A 22,161-nucleotide genomic window follows, 5' to 3' on the forward strand; every position below is an offset into this window, starting at 1 on the left:
GGATCACTTGAGGCCAGGAGTTTGAGATCATCCTGGGCAACATGATGAAACCCCATCTTTACAAAAACACAAAAATTAGCCAGGCATGATGGTGCACGCCTGCAATCCCAGCTACCCGGGAGGCTGAGGCAGGAAATTGCTTGAACGCGAGAAGCAGAAGTTGCAGTGAGCCGAGATAATGCCACTGTACTCCATCCTGGGTGAAAGAGTGAGACTCTGTCTCAAAAGAATAAATAATAAAAATAAAAATAAAAGGAGCAGAGGGGCCCCACCCCCTCTGCTCAGTCAGGGCCTGTAAGAAGCTGTCACCATGAAACTGCAAATCTCAGCACAGACAGACACTGCCTCTTGGTGGCTTCTGCAGAACAACAGGGAAGGAGCATGGGTGCCACGGGAAAGGAGGAACCAGATGACCTGTCCTCCTCGCAGCCTCAGGGGCTCCCCTCCAGGAAATAAGCAGAATGGCCCCTGCTCCAGGCAGAAACACCAGGAAAGCCGAATGCATGGATGGCACTGTGTGAGGCCCCAGAGAGAAGCCTTCCATGTCGCTCTGGCTGAGCCACAGCAGCCCCCACTGTCCACTCCCCAGAGCAGAGAGGACTGTGCGGGCCGAGGCCTGGACTGTCCCCGAGCATCAGTCCCAGAGGGCGGGGAAAGCAAGTGGATCTGATCCCGGCTCCACCTCTAAGCAAGTTGCTGGGCTACCTGGAATGCGGCATTGAGAGGACTCTGAAACCCAGTCTGAGCCCGTGAGCATGAGGATCAATCAACCAGGTCTGCTATAGCAAGCGGATGGGGGGAGCACCTGTGCCAGGTACCAGCCATGCCCATCCCGGGCTTATGGCTGCCAACAGCAATGTCTGTGGGCCACCTCCTATTTCAGGATGACCTGGGCTTCTGGTTCCCCTCTCACCACACATTCCTGGGAATCCCTGGGACCCAGACGTGAGTCCTGGGCCTGGCCCTTACCACCCTGCTCCCTCCCTCCCTGAAGGGGTCTCCATGTCCTGAGTGAAGTGAGAGACACCCCCGGTCCCCTCACCTTGGGCTGGAATGACACTCGGTGCTTGGTGGGCTCAACCTCCGGCTTGGCCTCCTCCCCTGAGTCCTCGCTGTAGCTCTCGAACTCACTGGAGCTCCAGCCTAGGTCCTCCGCCTGCCGAGGGGCCCCAGCCCGGTGCGCATCCTCGTAGAGCAGGTTCCTCTCTGCCCCTGCTGGCCAAGCGGCAGCGGGTGAGCCCAGGCCCTGAGGCCAAGCCTACCAGACTTCCAGCCTCAGACCCAATTTCTGAACCCAGGTGGGGCGAGGCGGGGTCAGGGAGAACGTGGGGGCCCTGGGGCTCCAGCTCTACTTCCTCAACCATGAAACAAAGATGACAATACATCTTCCCCCTCGTAGGGCAAGAAGGGCCTGAGAAAATGGGGAAAACACAAGAAACACGTCAGCCGCGCACGGGCCCACTCACTTCCTTTTGCCCCCAGTACTGCTTTTGTATGGTCTCAGCTCTCATTCTGGGCCTCCTTGGCAATGTTTTATTTTTCTAGAGACTGGGTCTCATTGTCTCACCCAAGCCGGAGTGCAGCGGTGCAATCACAGCTCACTGTGGCCTCAAACTCCTGGGCTCAAGTGATCCTCCCATCTCAGCCTCCCAGGTAGCTGGGACTACAGGCGTGCACCATCACACCCAGCTAATTTTTAATTTTTTTGTAGAGATGGAGTCTTGTTATGTTGCCCAGGCTGGTCTTGAGCTCCTGGGCTCAAGTGATCCTCCTGCCACCGCCTCCCAAAGTGCCAGGGTTACAGGCATGAGCCACCGCACCCAGCCGAGCCATCACACGTGACCTGTTTCTTACTGGAAAAGAGAAGACCTGGAGCCAAGTCCTGGCTCAGGCCCTCAGCATCCTCACGAATGAAACAGAGATTGTTGGGGCCTCAAAGTCCCTCACCCCAAATCTGAGTTCACGTTCGGCCCAGGATCTTCCAGTAGGGGGCGCAGCTGGCCCAGAGTCCAGGCGCTCCTTTCCTTCCTAAGCCTGCAGGAAATGCCTTGGACTGAAAACTTGGGGACAAAAAGCTGAGTCGCATCGTCTGGAGGGACAGGTCCCACAAGGGCCAGGGCACTCGTGGGGCCCATTCAATTGGGCTATGAGATGCCGCTTGAAGCCTGAGGTGGGAAAGCCACTGTCCCGAGGCCAGAACACACGGCCCCAGCCCCAGCTCCATCACTGGGGGATCTTGGGCAAGGCCCTTTGCCCTTCTGGGTTTCATTTCGTCATCTGTTACCTGGAGAACTGCAGACCTCACGAAAGTGGGGTCGGACACCGAAACGTACATGAAGATGAAAATGCTTTTGTCATCACAGAAGAAATATAGCATTGGGAAAGGTTTTTTTAAAAAAGGGAATCTGACCGGTCACGGTGGCTCATGCCTGTAATCCCACCACTTTGGGAGGCGGAGGTGGGTGGATCGCCTGAGGTCAGGAGTTTGAGACCAGCCTGGCCAACATGGTGAAACCCCGTCTCTCCTAAAAATACAAAATCTAGCCAGGTATGGTGGTATGCGCCTGTAGTCCCAGCTACTCAGGAGGCTGAGGCAGGAGAATCACTCAAACCCGGGAATCGGAGGCTACAGCGAGCCAAGATCGTGCCACTGAACTCCACCCTGGGTGACAGAAAGAGACAACATCTCAAAAAAAAAAAAAGAAGATGAAGAAGAAGAAAAGAAATCTGCTCAGAAACGACTATGCCAAAAAACTGTGAGCTTTGGTCATCAGAGACCTCTCTGCCAAATGGGGCTAATAATAGCGGACAGATCGAGTAAATAAAACAGCCAAGGGGCTCTTGGCAAAGTGCCTGGCACATAGCATGCACTTGGCTGAGAGCAGCAGGCCGCCACTCATGGTGGTTCTTGGGGAGCTTGGGTGTCAGTCCATAGACCCAGGGCCCCCGAGCTTCACCCCACAGGAAAGCTGGGGTGTGAGGGGTTGGGGGCAAGAGTGTCAGCCAAAGAACAAAACAGATGTGCCAAAGCTTAGTGGGAGATAGGTCCCAGAACCAGGAGGGAACATGAGGTTATTTTTAAGCAAAAGATAATGGTAACTGATGTCTTTAGAGAGTGGAGCAGCTGTGACCTTCAGAAAGCCAAGCTGATTGTCCCATTACTGCAGTGGAGGCCCCTCGACTAGTGACCAAAGAGGCAGAGTTCTCGGGGTAGCCCTGAGGAGGAACCCCAGCAGCACGTGGCAGGTCCACCCCTCCACAGGGCTGAGCCGCGCACCCAACCACCTCCATCCTTGGTGTGCCACAGCGGCTCCCAGCGGCCCTGTGCAGACAGCAGGGTGTGAAAGATCACTCCTGTTAGACAGATGGGAGAGACGTGGCTGGCCACAGTAAGACAGTGAGTGGGGCCAGGGCTCCACACCACCTTCCGTTGAAGTCCCCACCATCTACACATATAGAAATATCCTCTCCAGTGGAGACAGAGTTACAAAACTCTTGTGCCTGTGCACCGCCCGAGGGCTTTCAGGGACCACATAAGGGTCCCCTCATGCTTCCTGCTCAGTGTCCTCATCAATTACCTCATGGAATCCATGCTACCGGCCACCCTAGGACTAGCTATTATTGCCCCAGTTTTACAGATGGGTCAACTGAGGCCAGAGAGATTGGTCAGGACCCTGTGTGACCCTCCCCAAAGGCCTGTGAGCTGGGGATTTTCCTGCTTTATATGAAGAAGCCAAGGCACAAAGGCACAAAGCCCTGTCCCCAAATCAATGGCAGAGCCGGGATTCAAACACAGGGCTGCGTGTGCCCACTGTTGCATACAGCCTGTCCCTCGGGTAACGACCTCCTCTCCGAGCTCCTGCTGAGCCCACATCAGCCCCAGGCAGACCCTCGGCAGGCGTAACACTAACAACAACAGCCACAACGGCCCTGTCTCCAAGAGCCAGCCCTGCACTGAGCTCTTTGCAGCCTTGTCACACTTGATCCTCCCACAGCCCAGCATGCGGGGGTCCTGGGGTAGGTATTGTGGTCCTCATTTGCAGGCTCAGAGCTAGGGTGCAAACACAGGCTGTGTGACACCCAGGCCATGAACATGCCACATCCTCCCAGACCCTGAGGACAGTGAAGACTGGGGCCAGGGACTCAGTGGCTTGATTGAATTCAGGTGGGAAGTAGGCCAAATGGGTTAAACAACAACTGAGGCCCCTCAGCCGCTCAGACCTCCCAGCTTTGGGACTTTCCTAAGACTCCTTTGCCTCCCAATACAGTGGGAATCCTACAAACAGGAAAATGTGCTCCAAGCACATCCCAGGCTTGCTAAAGGGAGAAGCATATCCTTGGCCCATCTGTCCCCGTTCCTGAGACAGGAGTCAGGAGTGTGGCTCTGGGGCCCTCAAGCCTTGCCATGTTGTCTGTGTGTCTCTCCCATTGCGCTTTGTGCTGCTCAAGGATGGTTAGAGCCTCTCCATCAGACTCGGAGCTCCTCAAAAGCAGGGGTTGTGCTTCCCCGTTGGATGGAGAGCCCCTGAAAACAGGAAGAATCGCATAGTAGGAAAAGAAGTCGTCTGTTCAAATCCTGGCTGTGTGCTCTGGGGCTGGTGGTTTAACCTCTATCACGGGAGCCATAAATAAGCCTGGCCCTGCTGACCTCATGGGGTCGTGAGATCAGTGGGATCAAATGTGCCTCATCTGTCATAAAATGCCACTCAAATCCTCCTGAGGTAGGGGACAGAGCATTGAACTTGGGGTCAGAATGACCCACATTCAAATCCTAGCCCTGCCTCTGCCGTTCCCTTGTCTGTAAAATAAGAACGTAACATCCCAAATCAAAGTCTTGAAGCCATTACATGATTGAAAATATGCTTGGCCTAATGTGTTCAAGCAAAGACGGCTCTTCCTGTTAATTGTCACTGAACAGTCCTCTCTCCCATCAGGTGAGTTCCAGCAAGACTCACCCTAGTCCCGCCCCATCTCCCTCTGTGGCCACAATCGCCTGCCTGCCCGCCCACCTCAGCCCTCAACCCAGAGCAGGGCGCAGGGCTTTGCAAAGCTTTATCTGCTTCACCCTTTCAGTATAACAAGCTGTCATCTTCTCCAACAGCCCTGGAAAGCCTGGAGTATGGCCCCATTTTCCTGAGGGAGGAATCAAGGCTTGGAAAGGTGATGACCTGCCTGGGGACCCATAGTCAGAGCATGGCCCTGCCCATGATACCCACGCCCTGCCCAGCCCCGCTGGCCACGCCCTCAACCATCTCCAGATTATCCCTGATGACTACAGTTGTTTCTAAAGACAAGAAGGAGGGGCACAGGGCCAGGTGGGGACAGAAGGAAATGGAAGGAGACGGCCCTCCCCGGTCCCCGCCTCCCTCCCCTGTCCCCAAGAGAAACGGGGAAAGCACTGCAGACACCATACCGGGCTGATGCGCATCTGGGCTCTCGCAGGGGACGTCGTCATAAATCACATCCTCTTCCAGGGCGGGGAAAGTGAACCGGTCGACTGGGAGGGAAGGGGGGAGAGAGAGCACCAACGTGGGCTGTGGCAGCCTGGCCAGAGGTGCTGCAGATGACATCAGGACTGCACCAGCTGGTGGCACGCAGTACCCTCCTTTCTGCCAGCCCAGTACAGCCCTCAGCCTCGCTAGCTGCCCTCAGGGGATGCTGGCTCCCCCGTTTCTCCCCAACCCCCACCTCCTCCAAGGCACCCTCCCAGTGACCGCACAGACCCCACCTGGCTCCCTGCTGCCCGCAGGCCTGCCCATCTGGCTAATGGACAGCTGCTCCCAGACCCTGCAGGGAGCATGATGCAGTCCAGCACCTGTGCCCTGGCCCTAGCATCCTCAGTCACCCAGGACCCCGGGGCTAGCCCCTCATCACGGAGCAGTGCTAGGATTTGGAAAACCAGCCCCCACCCCTGATGGGAGCCAGTCCCCGATCCACAGGCCTTCCAGGAAGAAGTCACAAGACCCACTGGTCTGTGATGCTTCCCTAGGTCCTGGGGCCCCTAGAGCCCTGTCAGAGCCCCCTCTTCCTCCCACACCAGCTCCCAGGCCTGCCCACCTCTCTCTAGGCCCCTAGTTCCCACCCTCAGACTTCCTGTCCTACAAGACCATGATAGCCTCCCAGCAGGCTCCACCCCTCCCCACCCGGTCTCCTACACTGCCCCCCCTCCAGGGCAAGGGGACTGAAAGGCAAAGGCAGCGACATCACTGGCCGTCCTTCTGTGGCCTCCTATTTCCTTGAGAACCTTAAGCACAGCCTCTGAGGCCCTGAGGAGCTGCAGGGCCCGCACCCACACCTCACCCTGTAATGCTCCCCTACACCCCACAGATGAGGCCCTTGCTGCTTCCTGGGAGTCAGGGGTCCTCCTGCCCTCAGCCCTCGCACAAACTGGCCCCTGTCTGGGACCCTCTTTCCCCCACCCCTGCTGCCCTCTTCTCTATCTGCAGGGATCATCTGGGCAGGCACCTTCCCATGGCAAAGTGTCTGGTTCTGTTAACAGAGGGACCTCATCCTGGTCCCCAGGGCACTAACACCACTGAGCCACCCTGGCCTGTTGTGGGAGCTTTGTAAGTATTTGAGGGCAGATGAAAAACTGGGTGTGTCAGCTGATCCTGGACCTCGGCTCTTGTGAGCAGTGGTTGGTCCTCCAGGGCCACAGCGGCCCCCAGTGAGGATGAACACTGGGCTCACAGGAGCCCGCATCACTCTCTTGGGTTAGGGAAGACTAGGATATCCCGGAGCTAGCTACCTGGGGTGGGTGGCGGGCCGGAGGGGAGACTTACTGCGACGGGAACTCTTCCGCTTCCAGCTGGAGTGCCGGGCCCCGGAGAAGGCTGCATCTGCTGCCTCCCCATTGCTCACCCAGGCCGGCACCCTGTGGGCAAAAGACGGCACTGCAGAGGTGTCCAGAGGTGGCCCCTGGAAGCCTCTGGCAGCCCCTCACCTGGTCAGCAGGACATGATGGGCAAAAGTGGGCTAAGGGCCAGGATACTGGGGAGACCCGAGGCGGAGGTGGCCTCAGACAAGCCCCCAGGGTCCTCATCTTTAGAAGGCATGCACAAGGCTGGGCTGGCACTTCACAAGAGCATAAAGATCAACTGTGTTCACAGTGATAACCTTAGCACTCTCCGCACGGGGGCTGTCTCGTCTCTCGACAGGGCAGGCTCAAAGGGAACCTCCACCTCTCCACTCTCCCACATACAACAGAAGGGGCAGGCTGGGGGATCCCTGCCTCTTGCAAGAAACAAGGACTTGGCTGGGCACAGTGGCTCACGCCTATAATCACAGCACTTTGGGAGGCCCAGGCGGGGGGATCACTAGAGGTCAGGAGCTCAAGACCAGCCTGGCCAACATGGTGAAACTCCTTCTCTACCAAAAATACAAAAATTAGCCAGGCGTGGTGGTGCGCGCCTGTAGCCCCAGCTACTCAGGAGGCTGATGCACAAGAATCACTTGAACCCAGAAGAGGGAGGTTGCAGTGAGCCAAGATAATGCCACTGCACTCCAGCCTGGGTGACAAAACGACACTGCATCCAAAAAAAAAAGGAAAAAGAAACAAGGAACTGCAAAGCTTCAAAAGACTACACGTGGGAGGTAGAGCTTAGTCCCTCACGCACACTTGAGGATGGGCTGGCCCAGTGAGTCCCTTCCACAGAGCAGACATGCAAATGGGAAACAGCAGAGAAGCCCAGCAGACACGTCCTGAACCAAGAGACCCAGGTGAGCATCTGTAGCGACACCACTCAGGTGCCATGTGTCCTGATATGACGTCATGAAATGGGTACTTCACCTCCGTGGTGTTTTTATCCAAAACCCATAACCCCAGTCTAATCCTGGAGAAAACACCAGACAAAACCGGAGTGGGGAACATTGTACCGAACACCTGGCATTACTCCTCAAGACTTTTTTTTTTTTTTTTTTTGAGACAGAGTCTTGCTCTGTCACCCAGGCTTCAGGGCACTAGTACAATCTTGACTCACTGCAACCTCTGCCTCCCGGGTTCAAGCAATCCTGCCACCTCAGTCTCCTGAGTAGCTGGAATTACAGGCATGCGCCACCACACCCAGCTAATTTTTGCACTTTTGGTAGAGACTGGGTTTCACCATGTTGGCCAGGCCGGTCCCGAACTCCTGACCTCAAGTGATCCACCCACCTCAGCTTCCCAAAGTGCTGGGATTATAGGCGTGAGCCACCGTGCCTGAACATCACTCCTCAATAGTCTCAAGGTCGCAGAAATCAAGGAAAGACCAAGAAACTGCCGCGGGCCGGAGAGGGCTACAGAGACATGACAGTTAAGTGCAATGTGGGATCCTGGATTGGATCCTGGGTCAAAAAATGAACATAAGTGGGAAAACTGATGAAATCCACACAAAGTCTGTTTAGTCAATGGTAGTGTGCCAACGTAGGTCTCAGCTTTGACAACTGTGCCAAGGCCGTGTGAGATGCTCATAGCAGGGAAGCTGGATGAGGGTTATGTGGAGCTCTATGTACCATCTTCAGAACATCTCTGAAAATCTAAAGCTATTCTAACGCGAATTTTTTTTTTTTTTTTTGAGATGGAGTCTGGCTCTGTCGCCCAGGCTGGAGTGCAGTGGCCGGATCTCAGCTCACTGCAAGCTCTGCCTCCCGGGTTTACGCCATTCTCCTGCCTCAGCGTCCCAAGTAGCTGGGACTACAGGCACCCACCACCTCGCCTGGCTAGTTTTTTGTATTTTTTAGTAGAGACGGGGTTTCACTGTGTTAGCCAGGATGGTCTCGATCTCCTGACCTCGTGATCCGCCCGACTCAGCCTCCCAAAGTGCTGGGATTACAGGCTTGAGCCACTGCGCCCGGCCCTCTAACGTGAATTTTTTTTAAGTCCAGGTTCAAAAAAATAAAATAAAACAAAGACCAAAGACCACTTATGCCAACTTAGAGGGCAGAGGCCTTAGACTGTCAAGAGAGCAGCGCCATTGCCAAAGAATCAACTTGAACTTCCTGGCACCCGAGCCCTTAGCAGATGAAGAGTAGGACAGTGCAGGGGAAGAAGGAGGGGAGGAGGCTGCGAGGAGGGATCTCTGCTGTTGAGCACCTTCTGTGAGCCAGGCCCTCTGCCTCACCTTCCCAGCACCAAACGGGATCCTGGCATCTTCTGTATTCTGCAGGCAAGTAGAGGAACCGGCCCAAGATCACTCTGCCAGGGAGTGGCAGGGCTAGACCGTGAGGCCAGCTTGCCTGGCTCCCAAGCTGAGCTCTGAATGCCGCCCTCCACTGCCTCTCAGATAATAAGCAGAGTGATGGTGGTGGCGAGAATTTTCCTGCCTGTCCTAGCCGGTGCAGCAGCCGCCAGCCACATGGCTATTGAACACTGACATGTGGCTAGTGGGACCAAGGAACTTAATTTTTAATTCTATTTGATTTCAAGTAATTTAATTTTAAATAGCTACACATGACTAGTGGCCACTAGACTGGGGGGTGCAGGTCTAAGTCACCTGCCCTATTAGAGGAGCAAGTGTCAGCTCACAGCCAGAAGTCAGCAGTGTCATCCTAGGGCAAGGACGGCAGCACATTCAGTCCTGGGGAAACACTTTTCACCAATGACAGGAAGTAAAGGCCAAGAGAGGACAGGGCTGCTCTGGACCAGGAAGGTGGGTGATGGGCTGATGGGAGCCACCTGAACCCCGATTTCTACAGCTGCTTCACTGAGTCGCCACCTCCTCAACACAGAAACATCCTGAAGGCGCCGCATCAGTTGCTCAGAATTATTCAGATGGAACCAAACTGTTCCAGCTGGAACAGACATGAGCTTAGAAGAGTTTGGCTGGACAGTCTCCTGGCCACAGGTCCTCTTTGCTCTGATATGTGACCATGACAAACAGTGACCATTACAAAGCATCTGCTATGCACTGCTTGCTCTGCTTTACATGTAATTGCACGTTTAATTTTTTTTTTTTTTTTGACAGTCTCACTGGTCATTCAGACTGGAGTGCAGTGGCACGATCTCAGCTCACTGCAACCTCTACCTCCTGGATTTAAGCAATTCTCCCATCTCAGCCTCCCGAGTAGCTGGGACTACAGGCATGTGCCACTACGTGCAGCTAATTTTTGTATTTCGGTAGAGACAGGGTTTTGCCATGTTAGCCAGGCTGGTCTCAAACTCCTGACCTCAGGTCATCTGCCCACCTTGGCCTCCCACAGTGCTGGGAGTGAGCCAACAAGCCCAGCCTGCACATTTAATTTCGCAGGAACACACCGGAGGCGGGTGTTGTTACCCCCATTCACAGTGGGGAAACAGCCTCACAAAGGTTCAATTACTTACCCAAAAATCACTCAGCTAATTAGTGGGAGCTGGGATCTTAGACTACGTCTACCTGCAAAGCTTCTGTTGTTTCAACCAGACCACCTGGAAGTAGAGAACCTGCATGTAGACATTCGCCTATGTCACAGGCTTGCTGTGGCATATGGTCACCTCAACTCTTGCCCGTTTAGCCACCATTTTATAAAAAGAAAGAGAGCAGTAGGCCTCGGCACACTCAGAGGCATAAGTTCAAGTCTCCAACTGCTGTGGTGTGAATGTCTGTGTTCCCCTGACAAAAAAAGTCCATGTGTTCAAATCCTCACCCCCAAAGTGGTAGTATCAGGTGGTGGGGCCTTTGGAGAGGTGATTAGGTCTTAAGAGCAGAGCCCCCATGGGTGGGATTACTGCCCATATAAAAGAGGCTCTAGAGAGCTCCTCTGCCCTTTCCACCATGTAAGGACACAGTGAGAAGGCGCCATCTATGATCAGGAAACGAGCCCTCATCAGACACTAATCTGCTGGCGCCCTGATCTTGGACCTCCCAGTCTTGAGAACTGTGAGAAATAAGTTTCTCTTAGGCAGGACATGGTGGCTCACGCCTGTAATCCCAGAACTTTGGAAGGTTAAAGGTTAAGGTGGATGGATCACTTGAGGACAGGAGTTTGAGACCAGCCTGGCCAATATGGTGAAACCCTGTCTCTACCAAAAATACAAAAATTAGCCAGGCATGGTGGTACATGCCTGTAATCCCAGTCCTCCTGGCTGCACCTTATCAAAACCCAGTGAGCGACCGGCCCAGGTACTGGCTCTGGTGTCCTGGTCTGGGGAATGGGGGTCTGCACAGCATAGAGAGGTCACTTCATACCCACCCCCACTGCCCAAGTCACCTGGCCAGCAAGTGGCACAGCAGCAGTTTGAACCCCGGAGATCTGCCTGCAAAGCCTTGCTCTCAGGACCACCTCCACTGCCCCCCTAGACTGGAGCAGGTGTTCCTGGGGCCAATGAGATGGGGAAAGGGCTTCCCAGGCAGGGGAAGAGGAATAAAGTTGGGGGAGCAGGGACACGAGCAAAGTTCCAGTTCAAGACACGCATGTAAGGAAGGCACAGCAAGAAATAAGGCTGGGGGTGCCTCCTGTATCCATGACCCTCCCTGCTGCCTGCCAAGGCCCCAGACCCACCCTGTAACCACCCGGAGCAGCCTCTCCCAGCTGCTGTCCTTGGAAGCCACACAGGGCTGCAGTGTCTAATTCTCCCAGTGAACAAACACTCCTTCAGGGGCCTCCGGGTCATGAAAGAGCCATAAAAACCAATAAGAGGCAATTATCTCACCCTTATCTGAGCTTCCTGCTCTCCTAATGCCTCTCAGCTTGCAAATGAGAGTAAGGCCAGCAACCTGAATGCAAAGGAAAGAAGCTGAATCCATGGAGAGGGGCGCCAGATGGGGAGGAAAAGGCAGACAGACGCAGAGGCAAGGGAGAGAGGAAAGGACCCCTCCCAGCCCCCCAAGCAGCAGCCTACATTGCTGGCAGAGGAGTTCAAGTACACCAGAAGGCAACCTGGCGCATTTCTGGTTCACAGAGCTCCAAGCACCTTTGTGCCCCACCTCTTCTCTCTCCAAACAGCAGCAGGGCAGGGAAGTGTAGGTCCCCATGTGCCACCACGCCTGTCTACTTTTTTTTGTATTTTTAGTTGAGACAGGGTTTCATCATGTTGGCCAGGCTGGTCTTGAACTCCTGACCTCAGGTGACCCACCTGCCTCAGATCCGCCTAGTACTCCCAAAGTACTGGGATTACAGGTGTGAGCCACCACGCCAGGCCCCCAGCCTATTTTAAAGATAAGAAGCCCCACTCCAGAGAGCGGCACCCGCCGCCCCGGCAGGAGCTGGCACAGGCCCTAGTTTCTCAGTGAGCCTCCAAGCGTCTCTTCCCAGAGGCTGTCCCATGTGGGTGTTCGGGGAGGAGACCCCCAACACCAGAACAAGCTAAGGATTCCTGGCCAGCGGGGTCTGCACACACAGGCATTGTGGGGCCCTTGCCAGGACAAGGCATAACAAATATGAGAAAGGAAAGACTTTCACCTTTGGGGACGGGACTAGAAAGGACTGGAATGACATTTGCCTTATAAGGCCTCAAGGAAAACCCAAGCTGCAGCACAGGGAGGGACAGGACAGGAGAGTGTGCATAGGACAGCCCCACACAGTGTCATCGCCCACCTCGGAAACTCCCCCCCGCCAGCATGATGGCCCGATCAAGAGATCAAGAGACACGAAGGAAAGGGAATAACACGCAGCCCAGGTTCAGCCTCCTGCCGGGTCTCTTTCGGCCCTGGCCACTTTACCTGATTGTACAGCATGTCAAAGCTGAGGACCTTAGAAAGCATCTGGCTTGGCTGCCCACTAGAATCAGCAGGGCGCCCCTAGAAGATGTGGGCACCAGGGCCCCTGCCCCAGAGACTCTGACTGTTGCTCAGGGGTAAGCTCCCTGAGGGCTCCAGCATGCAGCCAGGGTTGAGAACCAGGGCTCCCAGGCGTGACGGGGGGAGACGCAAACACTCCGGGACCACGACCTGGGATAAGACTGTGGCTCAGCCACTTGGCTGTGTGCACCGGGACAAGTTATTGAATGTGGACCAGGGGGAATTATCAGTCCTACCTCTAGCTGTAAGGATTCAGTGAGATGATGCAGATAAAGCACTTAGCATTTCTCTATGCCTCCGTTTCCATATCTGTAAAATGAGGCAATGCTACCTCCCTCACAGGGTTCTGGTATGGAGTAAATTAAGAAGGCATGTAAATCTCCCAGCACAGGGACTGGCATGTGGCACCGCCTCGTGTGCGCTGCTTCCCTGCCCTCTCCTTCCCTCCACCCCTCCTCCAGGCATGGGGTCCCTCACCTACATGTGTTCCCTCTTCCCTCTGTGGCCCCCCATCCTGCACACAGAGGGCTTCCAGGACCCAGTGTGTCTGTCCTGTGCCACCCCACACAGGGTCACAGATCCCTTTACTGGATGAGCCAAGAGCAGTGAGAAGCCCCCCAGGGGAAGTCTGGGAGCGGCCCTCAGGTGGCATCATATCACAGACCTCAGCAGGCAGCGAGCTTTGAAGCCTCTGGGGAACCATCTCTGTGCAGCTGGCCCCCCACACGCATGCTGGGCCAAAGTCTGGCCTCTGGCCTCCTGCCCTGTGGCATATGCACCTCCCTCCCTGACATCTCAGGGGCCCCAAGGCTCAGTCAGACATGGAGAGGCCCTGCACCCCCGGCAAGAATGTATCAAGAGCCATAGGGGTTGTTGCAGAACAATACAAGTTCCCCTGGGGAAATGCTCATGATATGTAATTAGCTTAAAAAAAAAAAAAAAAAAGCAAGGTGAGCCACGAAACAGCATGTGCAATAAAACCACAGTTCTATAAAAAAAGTTTTGCATACTTGTATACATGCCTAGCAAAGATGCTGGACAGAAACACACCATGGTAGGATTAAAAGTTGCTTTTAGTCTATCATTTTCTGTACGTCCTAATTTTTCTACAACAAAGATGCATTTCTTTTAAAAGGAAGAGAGATAGGGAGGTGGGGAAGAGATGGACTGATGAGCATCTCAGGTAATGCTAAGCAATGCATTGGCAGGGAGGGGTCCCTTGTGCGTGAAGTCTGCCCCAGACAGATCTGCACCCTTTGGGGACAGTGACAATGGGCACCTCACCAAGTAAGCACCTAATCTCTCATATCTCATTTCATCCCCACCAACAGTGCCATACGGTGAGTCTCATCACCCCACTTTACAGAGATTAGAAACTGAGGGGGCCGGGTGTGGTGGCTCATGCCTATAATCAATCCTAGCACTTTGGGAAGCCAAGGCAGGCAGATCACTTGAAGTCAGGAATTTGAAACCAGCCTGTCCAACATGGTGAAACCCTGTTTCTACTAAAAATTCAAAAAAAAAAAAAAAAATTAGCTGGGCACGGTGGTGGGTGCCTGTAATCCCAGCCACTCGGAATGCCGAGGCAGGAGAATCGCTTGAACCCAGAGGGCAAAGCAGAGGTTAGAGTGAGCTGAGATCATGCCACTGCACTCCATCCTGGGCAACAGAGACTCCGTCTCAAAAAAAAAAAAAAAAAAAAAAAAAAAAAAAAAACAGAAAGAAAAGAAACTGAGGGTTAGGCAGAGAAGCCAAAGAGCACATCCTGGGTCATGCAGCTAACGTGTAGGGCAGGCGGGATCCAAACCAGCTCTGTGTGGGAGACAGCAGCACCAGAGGGGTTAGACCACAGGTTGTGGAAGCCAGCTGGGATTATCTCTGGCTCTGCTCATCTTTCTCTGTGATCTTGGGCTGATGTCATGTCCTCTCTGTGCCAGTTCCCGCATCTCTAGGATGCAGATTATATCAGCGCCTGTCCTGTGAGAGTGTTGCAAGGATGAATGGCACTGGGGAGGGAAAGCTCTCAGAGCCCAGCATGTAAGAAGTGCTGGGTACATCCAGGCCATTATGATCTGGCCCTAGAGCCAAACACACACAGGCACGTAAAAATAACACAGCCTGGCAAAGCATGTCAGCCCCCATCACAGTCACTCAGTAAAGAGGCGCTGGGGGAAGGACAGGAAGATGCAAGGGAAGGGCAGGGGAATCCCAGCCAGTCAGCAGAGCACCATCCTAGATGCACAGAGAGGGCCATAGAGGAAGAGCAAACAGAGCCCCTGGCCTGAGGCTTTGAGCCCAAGCACCACGCCTGCCAGCCCAGCCCCACAGACAAGTAACACCCTCTCCCGGGTCTGCAAAATGGCGCCCACGATAATTTCCTCCTCGGGGGCTGTTGTGTTCGTTTCCTATGGCTGCTGTAACAGGTGACCATGAACTTAGTGACCTACAACACAAATCTCTTCTCACAGGTGTGGAGGTCAGCAGGCCATCAAGGGGTTCGCAGATTTAAAAGCGAGGTTTCGGCAGGGCTGTGCTCTCGTTAAAAGCGAGGTTTCAGCCGGGCGGCTCCAGGGGAGAAGCCATCCCCCATATTTTCCAGCCTCCAGAAGCCACCTGCATTCCTTGATCACAATCCCGTCCTCCATTTCCAAGGCCAGCAGCGTGGCATCTTCCCACCTCTCTCTGACTCTGGCCCTCCTGCCTCCCTCTTGTCACAACCCTTGCGGTGACACTGGGCCTATGGATAACCCAAGGTCATCTCCCCATCTCAAAATCCCTCACTTAATCACATCTGCCAAGTCCCTTTGCCACACAATGTCACAAATTCGCAGGTGCTGGGGATGTGGACGGGGAAATCTCCAAGGGGTGGAAGGGCCGTGATTCTGCCTCCCAGTTGTAAGAATCAAAATAAGATGTAAACTGTAAAGTTCGTGCACATGTAGGCTTAGTATTGTTGCACCATCTCTGTGCCAGGCACTGGGATAAAAATCAAGTGAGGCAGAGTCCTACCGCTGCAGGGATACAGGGAGGGATGTCACAGGATTCCTCGAAGGCATATTCATACCATGAAGAGACACGCCAACCAGTTACCCTGCATGTGCCTTTTTCAACGAAGAGTCTGTGTGGGTCCTCAAAGAGCCTGGCATCCAAAGGTCCTGGCTCTGATTGGAAACCGGGAGCCCTTGTTTCCACCCTCAGAGGAGGAAAAGAAGGAAAGAAAACACAAAAACCAGCTTTTTCAGTTTAGGGATTTGGCAAGGGACCTTCAGAGAAAGATTTTTAATGGAAAGAAGGACCTGGTCCCCATAACCCTCCCATGAGGGACTCCATGGGTGGAAAGCCGGTATCTGCCAGGCCTCACATCCCGCATGGACCCTGTGGGACAGGACACAGGAGGCTCAAATGCTCCAGATTTGGGAAACAGCGCATGTAAGGAGAAGTCCAGGATTCCAAGCAACTCCACACTAGGTCTGCGGCAATCTGGAAAACCTTGAAGATTTCCTCCAGATACTGCAGACCCACTCCGGCCTTGCTGACCTGCCCTTCCCAAGAGCCCCTATGTCCCCCACACCCAGCAGTCTCAGAAGACACAGGCCACCAGCGCCCTGTTTCCATCCTGTGCCAACACTGCTTCGTTGAGCCTGGTCTCCTCTTGGCCTGATCCTCTCAGTCCCTGATACATCCAGGGAGGATGGGTCTCCTTGTCCTCTCCCAGAATCCGGCTGCCCCATCCCTTTCCCTGGCTCTAGGCTCCAGTAATAGACACTGTCCAATAGGCAGTATATTCATCTTATCCAGAAAAGCCCAGGAAGGGGTAGGCCAGGTACCCATAGGGAGCCCATGAGAATCCCCGCGACCAGGGCCGGGAGCCAAAACGCTGACCCATAGAAAAGTGTGGAGGTCACAGGGGGATAAAGGCAAAACTAAACAGGAAAAGCAAACAACTCCAGAGGCGGCCGGAGTCCATGGGGCTATTACCCTCAGAGGCGAGGGGTGCAGGCCTGAGTCCAGGAAAAACACAGGAAGCCAGCGATCTGCAGTGCTCACATTTCCCGGGCACTGCTGGGTACTCAGGGCTACTCTTTCAACCACGACTTCCCCAGCAAGAGCTCAGGGTGGACATGAGTGCACATGCTTCAGAATCCACCCGGAGAAGCAAACCCTGCAGCCCTCAGTAGACAGCTTTGAGGGCAGACAGGCCTAGTCCCAGCCCTGCCATTTACTAGTTCCATGAGATTTGGGTAAATTATTTCAGTTCGCCAAGCCTCAGCTGCTCATCTGCAAAATGGGCATATTCAATAGTCCCCGACTTCTAGGGCTCCTAGGAGTATAAGTAATAAGACAATATGGGCCAGATGCAGTGGTTCATGTCTGTAATTCCAGCACTTTGGGAGACCAAGGCAGGAGGATTGCTTGAGCCCAGGAGTTCAAGACCAGCCTGGGCAACAGAGTGAGACCTCCATCTCTACAAAAAAATAGGAAAAGTAGCCTGGGCGCGGTGGCTCACACCTATAATCCTTGCACTTTGGGAGGTCAAGGTAGATGGATCACCTGAGGTCAGGAGCTCGAGACCAGCCTGGCCAACATGATGAAACCCCATCTCTACTAAAAATACAAAAAATTAGTTTAGCATGGTGGTGCACGCCTGTAATCCCAGCTACTCAGGAGGCTGAGGCAGGAGAATCGCTTGAACCCAGGAGGCAAAGGTTGCAGTGAGCCGAGATGGCGCCATTGCACTCGAGCCTGCGCAACAAGAGCAAAACTGTCTCAGAAAAAAAAAAAAAAAAAAATTAGCCAGGCGTGGTGGCACATGCCTGTAATCCCAGCTTCTTGGGAGGCTAAGGCAGGAGAATCGCTCAAGCCTGGAAGGTCGAGCTGCAGTGAGCTGTGATCACACCACTGCACTCCAGCCTGGGCAACAGAGTGAGACCGTGTCTCAAACAACAGCAAAAAGAGATAATATACACAGAGCACTTAGCACAGCCTGTGGCTCAGCACAGCACCGTCAACACCAGTGAGGTCAGGTGACTCTAGCTATGTGGCCTTGGGCCACGCAACCACACCGTGCTTGTCTTCTCTGGCCTCAGTCTTGGCCCCTGCAGGTGCCAGAGTCAGAATCCAATAGAAACTCTATTGACATGCCATTTGTTTGGAGGTTGGGGGGTGGGCTGGTATTTTTTTATAGGTTTTGTTTGTTTTTGAGACAGAATCTCGCTTTGTCACACAAGGTGGAGTGAAATGGTGCAATCTCCCCTCACTGCAACCTCCACCTCACAGGTTCAAGCGATTCTCCTGCCTCAGCCTCCCCAGTAGCTGGAATTACAGGCACCCACCACCAGGCCCAGCTAATTTTTGTATTTTTAGTAGAGATAGGGTTTCGCCATGTTGTACAGGCTGGGTCTTGAACTCCTGACCTCAGTGGTCCACCCACCTTGACCTCCCAAAGTGCTGGGATTACAGGCATGAGCCACTTCACCTGGCCTGACATGCTGTTAGTTTTCTCCTTGCTTCCACGGAGACACAGACCCTCTTGTCCTTCTGTCCATCATTCATTCAACAAGGACATCTTTGGTACTCAGCCGGTGCCTACCACTGTGCTAAGCCATGAGGTTCGGCAACAAACAAAACATCCCCCTCCAAAAAATCAAAAAGTCCCTGTCGCCATAGAGGTAACTGCTGGTGAAGAGACCAGCACACCCCTCTTCCCTCACAAGATCTCCATGCTGGGGGAGCGAAGAGGAGGCTCTCTTTGCTCTGCTCTCATGTCAAGGGAAGGGACCTCACCAGGAATCACGCACCTGGCACTGCCGCACAAGGCTTCCCACGAGGGACCTGTGGAACATTCCACCAACTGCTTAGATGCCACTCTCCCAAGAGCTCAGAGATCATCTCTGAGTGGGCAAAAATCTTACCTCAAAAAAGGGACACACAATCAGATCACTCCTATGAAGCCAGCCACACCCTCTCATCAGGGACCAGGGCATGAGCTCCTGGAGGCACGGAAGCACAGTGGCCAAGCGCCTGGCCTCCTGGGGTCTCCAGGAGGGTAGCTTGAAGGAAGCCAGTGTGCTGACCACCCTGTGTGCCAACCCTGTGCCTCTGCTCAGGGGCTTCCTCCGTGGGCACTCCCCCTGCCCCTCTGCCATCCGGAATGGAGAATTTCCACTCACTTGCTGAGCCAGGACCTGGCCCAGGAGTCTTCTCTGATGGCCCCACCCTTGCTCCCCTCTAGTCAGTGTCCCAGCTCCCTGGGCATCCATCTCTGTCCCACTCTGACGCATCTGCATCTCCCACCAGACTGAGTTTCTCCGCAACTTCACTCCTGGCCCACCCTGGAGATTTAAATCCTTGGAAGATTGCAGCCATCATAGCCCTTCCCAGCCCAGGTGCAGGACGAATGGCTGCTGATTCATTTCAGGTCCCTAATCAGGAAGGAGAGGCTGGCCCCTAATTCTGACCTTAATTACATAGCAGCAAGCTCAGCAGAAACCCTCCCCGAGTCCACCCACTCTGGACAGCAAATGAGCACATGAAGGACTTCTCCAGGGGCCTGGGCCTGCAACCTGCATCTCTGAAACCTCCCGCTGGGTGACACCTGCCTGAGAATTAGCCCCTCTTGCTCAGTTTGGGGCACCCCAGGAAGACAAAGCAGGGCTCAAACATGCCTCCCCTCACCAGGGTAGTCAGGATTTAAACTCGGGGTTCCAGATGCTTGGGCCATTCATTTGGAGCCTAGACCCCTCCACTGCTTAGACAAGGAGGCTCTAAGCACCCGGTCCTGAGAGGCCTCAGCTCCCACCACCCCCAGTTGCCCAATTACCCTTCCAACCCAGACGTGACTTGCAGAAGACGAAGAACTGTGATAAAAAGCAAATGCCTTGATTAAGCACCTACCATGAGGTTGAGCATCTTACTCAATGGCCCGTTTTTACAGATGAGAAAACCAAAGGGGGACTTGACTGACAAGAGGACCTATGGCCAGTGTGGGGGCCACAGACAAGACGCAGGCCCTCACCCCAACAGCCAGGCTCCTAACCACTAGGCTACACTGCCTCTGACAGGCTCGCAGGCACAGAGGGCAGGGTCCCTAACAGCAACTGATATAGGAATGGGAATATTAGCAAGACAAATGGCAACTGCAAAAATAATTACAATGGGCTGCATCCCCCCACCCTCAAACACCCCCAGTACCCCCCCACTACACACACACACACACACACACTCACTCACACACACACTGAGCACCACATAGCTGTTCGCTTCTTCAAGACGAACCCAACAGAGGGGGTGCTCTCATTGTTTCCCTTTCACCAGCGAACAGACTGACACTTGGAGAGTTTCTGTGACTCCTCCAAGGCTACACAGCTAGCAAGGGACACAGGCAGGGTTTGGAGCCAGGCCTGCCTCCTGCTGTTTCAGAGGCTTGTGGGCAAAGGAAAGGAAAAAGTACCATGAGTTTCTGGAACTGACCTCTTCCCCCAGGGCACAGGGCCTCAATGAAATGCTTTCCTCCTTAGCTAAAGCCAAGTCGGGTCCTCTGGGCCTCAGCTCCACCCTATCCCCACCCCCTGCCCAGTGTCTCCATTTCCAACCACCAAAGCAAAGGAGCCAGGTTCACTTACTCTGTGCTGGGTGCAGCAGCCGCTGGGTCTGGGTCTGCAAAAGAGGAGCAGACAGAGAGCCTGTCAGGCCAGAGGCTGGCCCCAAGCACTCAGGCCTTCCCCGCCCCTTTCCCAGCCTCCCCAGGGGCGCCGCAGACAGGGCCTGGCCAGCCTGGGTGCCTGCTGAGCCCCGCCTCCCTCCCCCAGCCCTGGCTCAGTCATCAGCTTCCCTACCTGGCCTGCACCACCCCACCCACCCCATGGCCCACTTCCCAACTCCAGCCAGAACTCGTGGCAGCCGCCCCGCCTGCTCTGGGCCTGCCCTCCACCCCCAGCTGCTCCAGGAGCCGGCTGTCCCCAAGCCTGCAGGAAGTTCCAGCTGGTCAGGTCCCCAGATTCTCTCTTGGATAACAGACTCTAAGAGCCCAGAAGCTGCCATTTAACACCAGCTTAGCAGGGCCCTCCTGCCCCCCAGGGTTGCCAGCTCCCCAAGGCAGACAGGAGAGGGGACCTCTGGGAGGCTGCTCTTCTGGCTGGTGTGGATTCTTTAGGAGAAGCTGCAGGGAGGACTTCAGAGACACGAGCTTTGGGCAGCAACTGTCTCCAAAGCAAAATTCAGGCCAACCACTTCCATTTACAATATGCCAAAGTGCACCAGATGTTGCAGGAATGCTAGGAATTTCAAATTCCCAAGGGAAGCCATAGACTGCAGCTTCTTCCCACCGGCTTTTTCCTTCCTGCTTTCTGGGGACAGCGGAGGGGCCACCAGACATCCCTGAGAGCCTGGAGCTTCCGCTCAGTTCTCTATGCTCCCTGTAGCCCCAGGAACGGAAGTTCCCAGAAACATCTTACCAGTGACAGGAATGGAGTCCAAGTGGATCAGTGGGGGGTCTGTGTCCCTCTCAGGAGCAAGGCTAGGGACTCCCAGGGCTGTGCTGGTGTCCTCTTCATCATCACTGTCGTCAAACTCAAAGGCCTCTCCTGGGTCGTCCTCTGCCTCCGAGGAGGGGCCTGGGGCTCCTGGAACCAGCTGATCTCCTGGAAGAGAGGAGGAGTTGGCCAGGCTGCAGGATCTCCAAAGTTGGGTCAATGGAGAGATGGCTGGGGTAGATGGGCATGGGCTGAACTGGGTGAGCACTTCAGGTCTAAGCCAGGGAATGAGAGCCATCAAACTCAAGCCACATGGTGCTACAGTGCTGGTAAGGCTGAGGGGAGGGGGTTGGGTTAGGTCTCTAAGCAAGTGGCAGTTGAGGGAGGGAAGGGAGTGTGCTCCCAGGGCGAGCCTCTGCACCTCAGTACTTCAGTGTATATCTTTCCTCTTCTTATTTCCTGTTTCCCTGTTTTGTGAGCAAGGGGTCTTTTTAAATGTGTGTTTATGCATGAGCACAAGCTTATCGTATGTTTCTGTGTTGATTTGTCTGTGTGTTTTGTGTGTGCAAACGAGCACAGACAGGTGCATCCTTCCCACTGCACTTTATTTGGTATGTGCAGCAGCATGAAACACAGCTGCCTAGGAATGCCTGGACTTGGAGGCAGCCTGCTTGCAGATACTAGGGCACAGACTGGCTGGGGCAGGAGAAAGCATCGAGCTCCCAGCATGGAGGTCAGCTCGCTAAGCCTCATCCCCTGCTTTTCCCCTCCTGGGGGACCCCCTTCATGACTATGAACTCCTGTCCTCCTCACCCATTGAAGCTCAACTCAAGCAGAGAGACCCTCCGCTCCTACCCTACTACAGGAGGCGTGGCCTCTCCTTCTCTGCCCCTGCCCCTTGTTTGTACTCCCCACCAAGCTTGGATCCCTGAGAGCAGACATGTCACCTGTCTGTCCCCTCGACTGTGGGTCCTGGACTGACCCAGACCAGGAGCTCA

General features: G+C 54.5%; 1 protein-coding gene across 10 annotated transcripts in view; it reads right to left on the reverse strand.

The window, feature by feature from the left end:
* The window catches only part of ARHGEF10L (Rho guanine nucleotide exchange factor 10 like), a 185,791-nt gene that overhangs the window by 90,901 nt on the left and 72,729 nt on the right, over positions 1-22,161 (reverse strand). For 5 of the 10 annotated variants that reach the window (XM_033228101.1, XM_033228103.1, XM_033228100.1 and 2 more), the window contains exons 3-7: positions 21,146-21,331; positions 20,315-20,348; positions 6,783-6,874; positions 5,414-5,497; positions 1,043-1,212 (exon numbers count right to left, since the gene is read on the reverse strand). In XM_033228101.1, coding sequence (XP_033083992.1) covers positions 1,043-1,212; positions 5,414-5,497; positions 6,783-6,874; positions 20,315-20,348; positions 21,146-21,331 — 566 coding nt within the window. Of the gene's footprint in view, positions 1-1,042; positions 1,216-5,413; positions 5,498-6,782; positions 6,875-20,314; positions 20,349-21,145; positions 21,332-22,161 lie in introns of all 10 variants that reach the window. The other 5 variants (XM_033228097.1, XM_033228102.1, XM_033228096.1 and 2 more) reach the window with 1 other exon arrangement.

Source organism: Trachypithecus francoisi, unplaced genomic scaffold, assembly GCF_009764315.1.
Source record: "Trachypithecus francoisi isolate TF-2019V2 unplaced genomic scaffold, Tfra_2.0 Lachesis_group12, whole genome shotgun sequence".
NCBI classification, from domain to species: Eukaryota; Metazoa; Chordata; class Mammalia; order Primates; family Cercopithecidae; genus Trachypithecus; species Trachypithecus francoisi.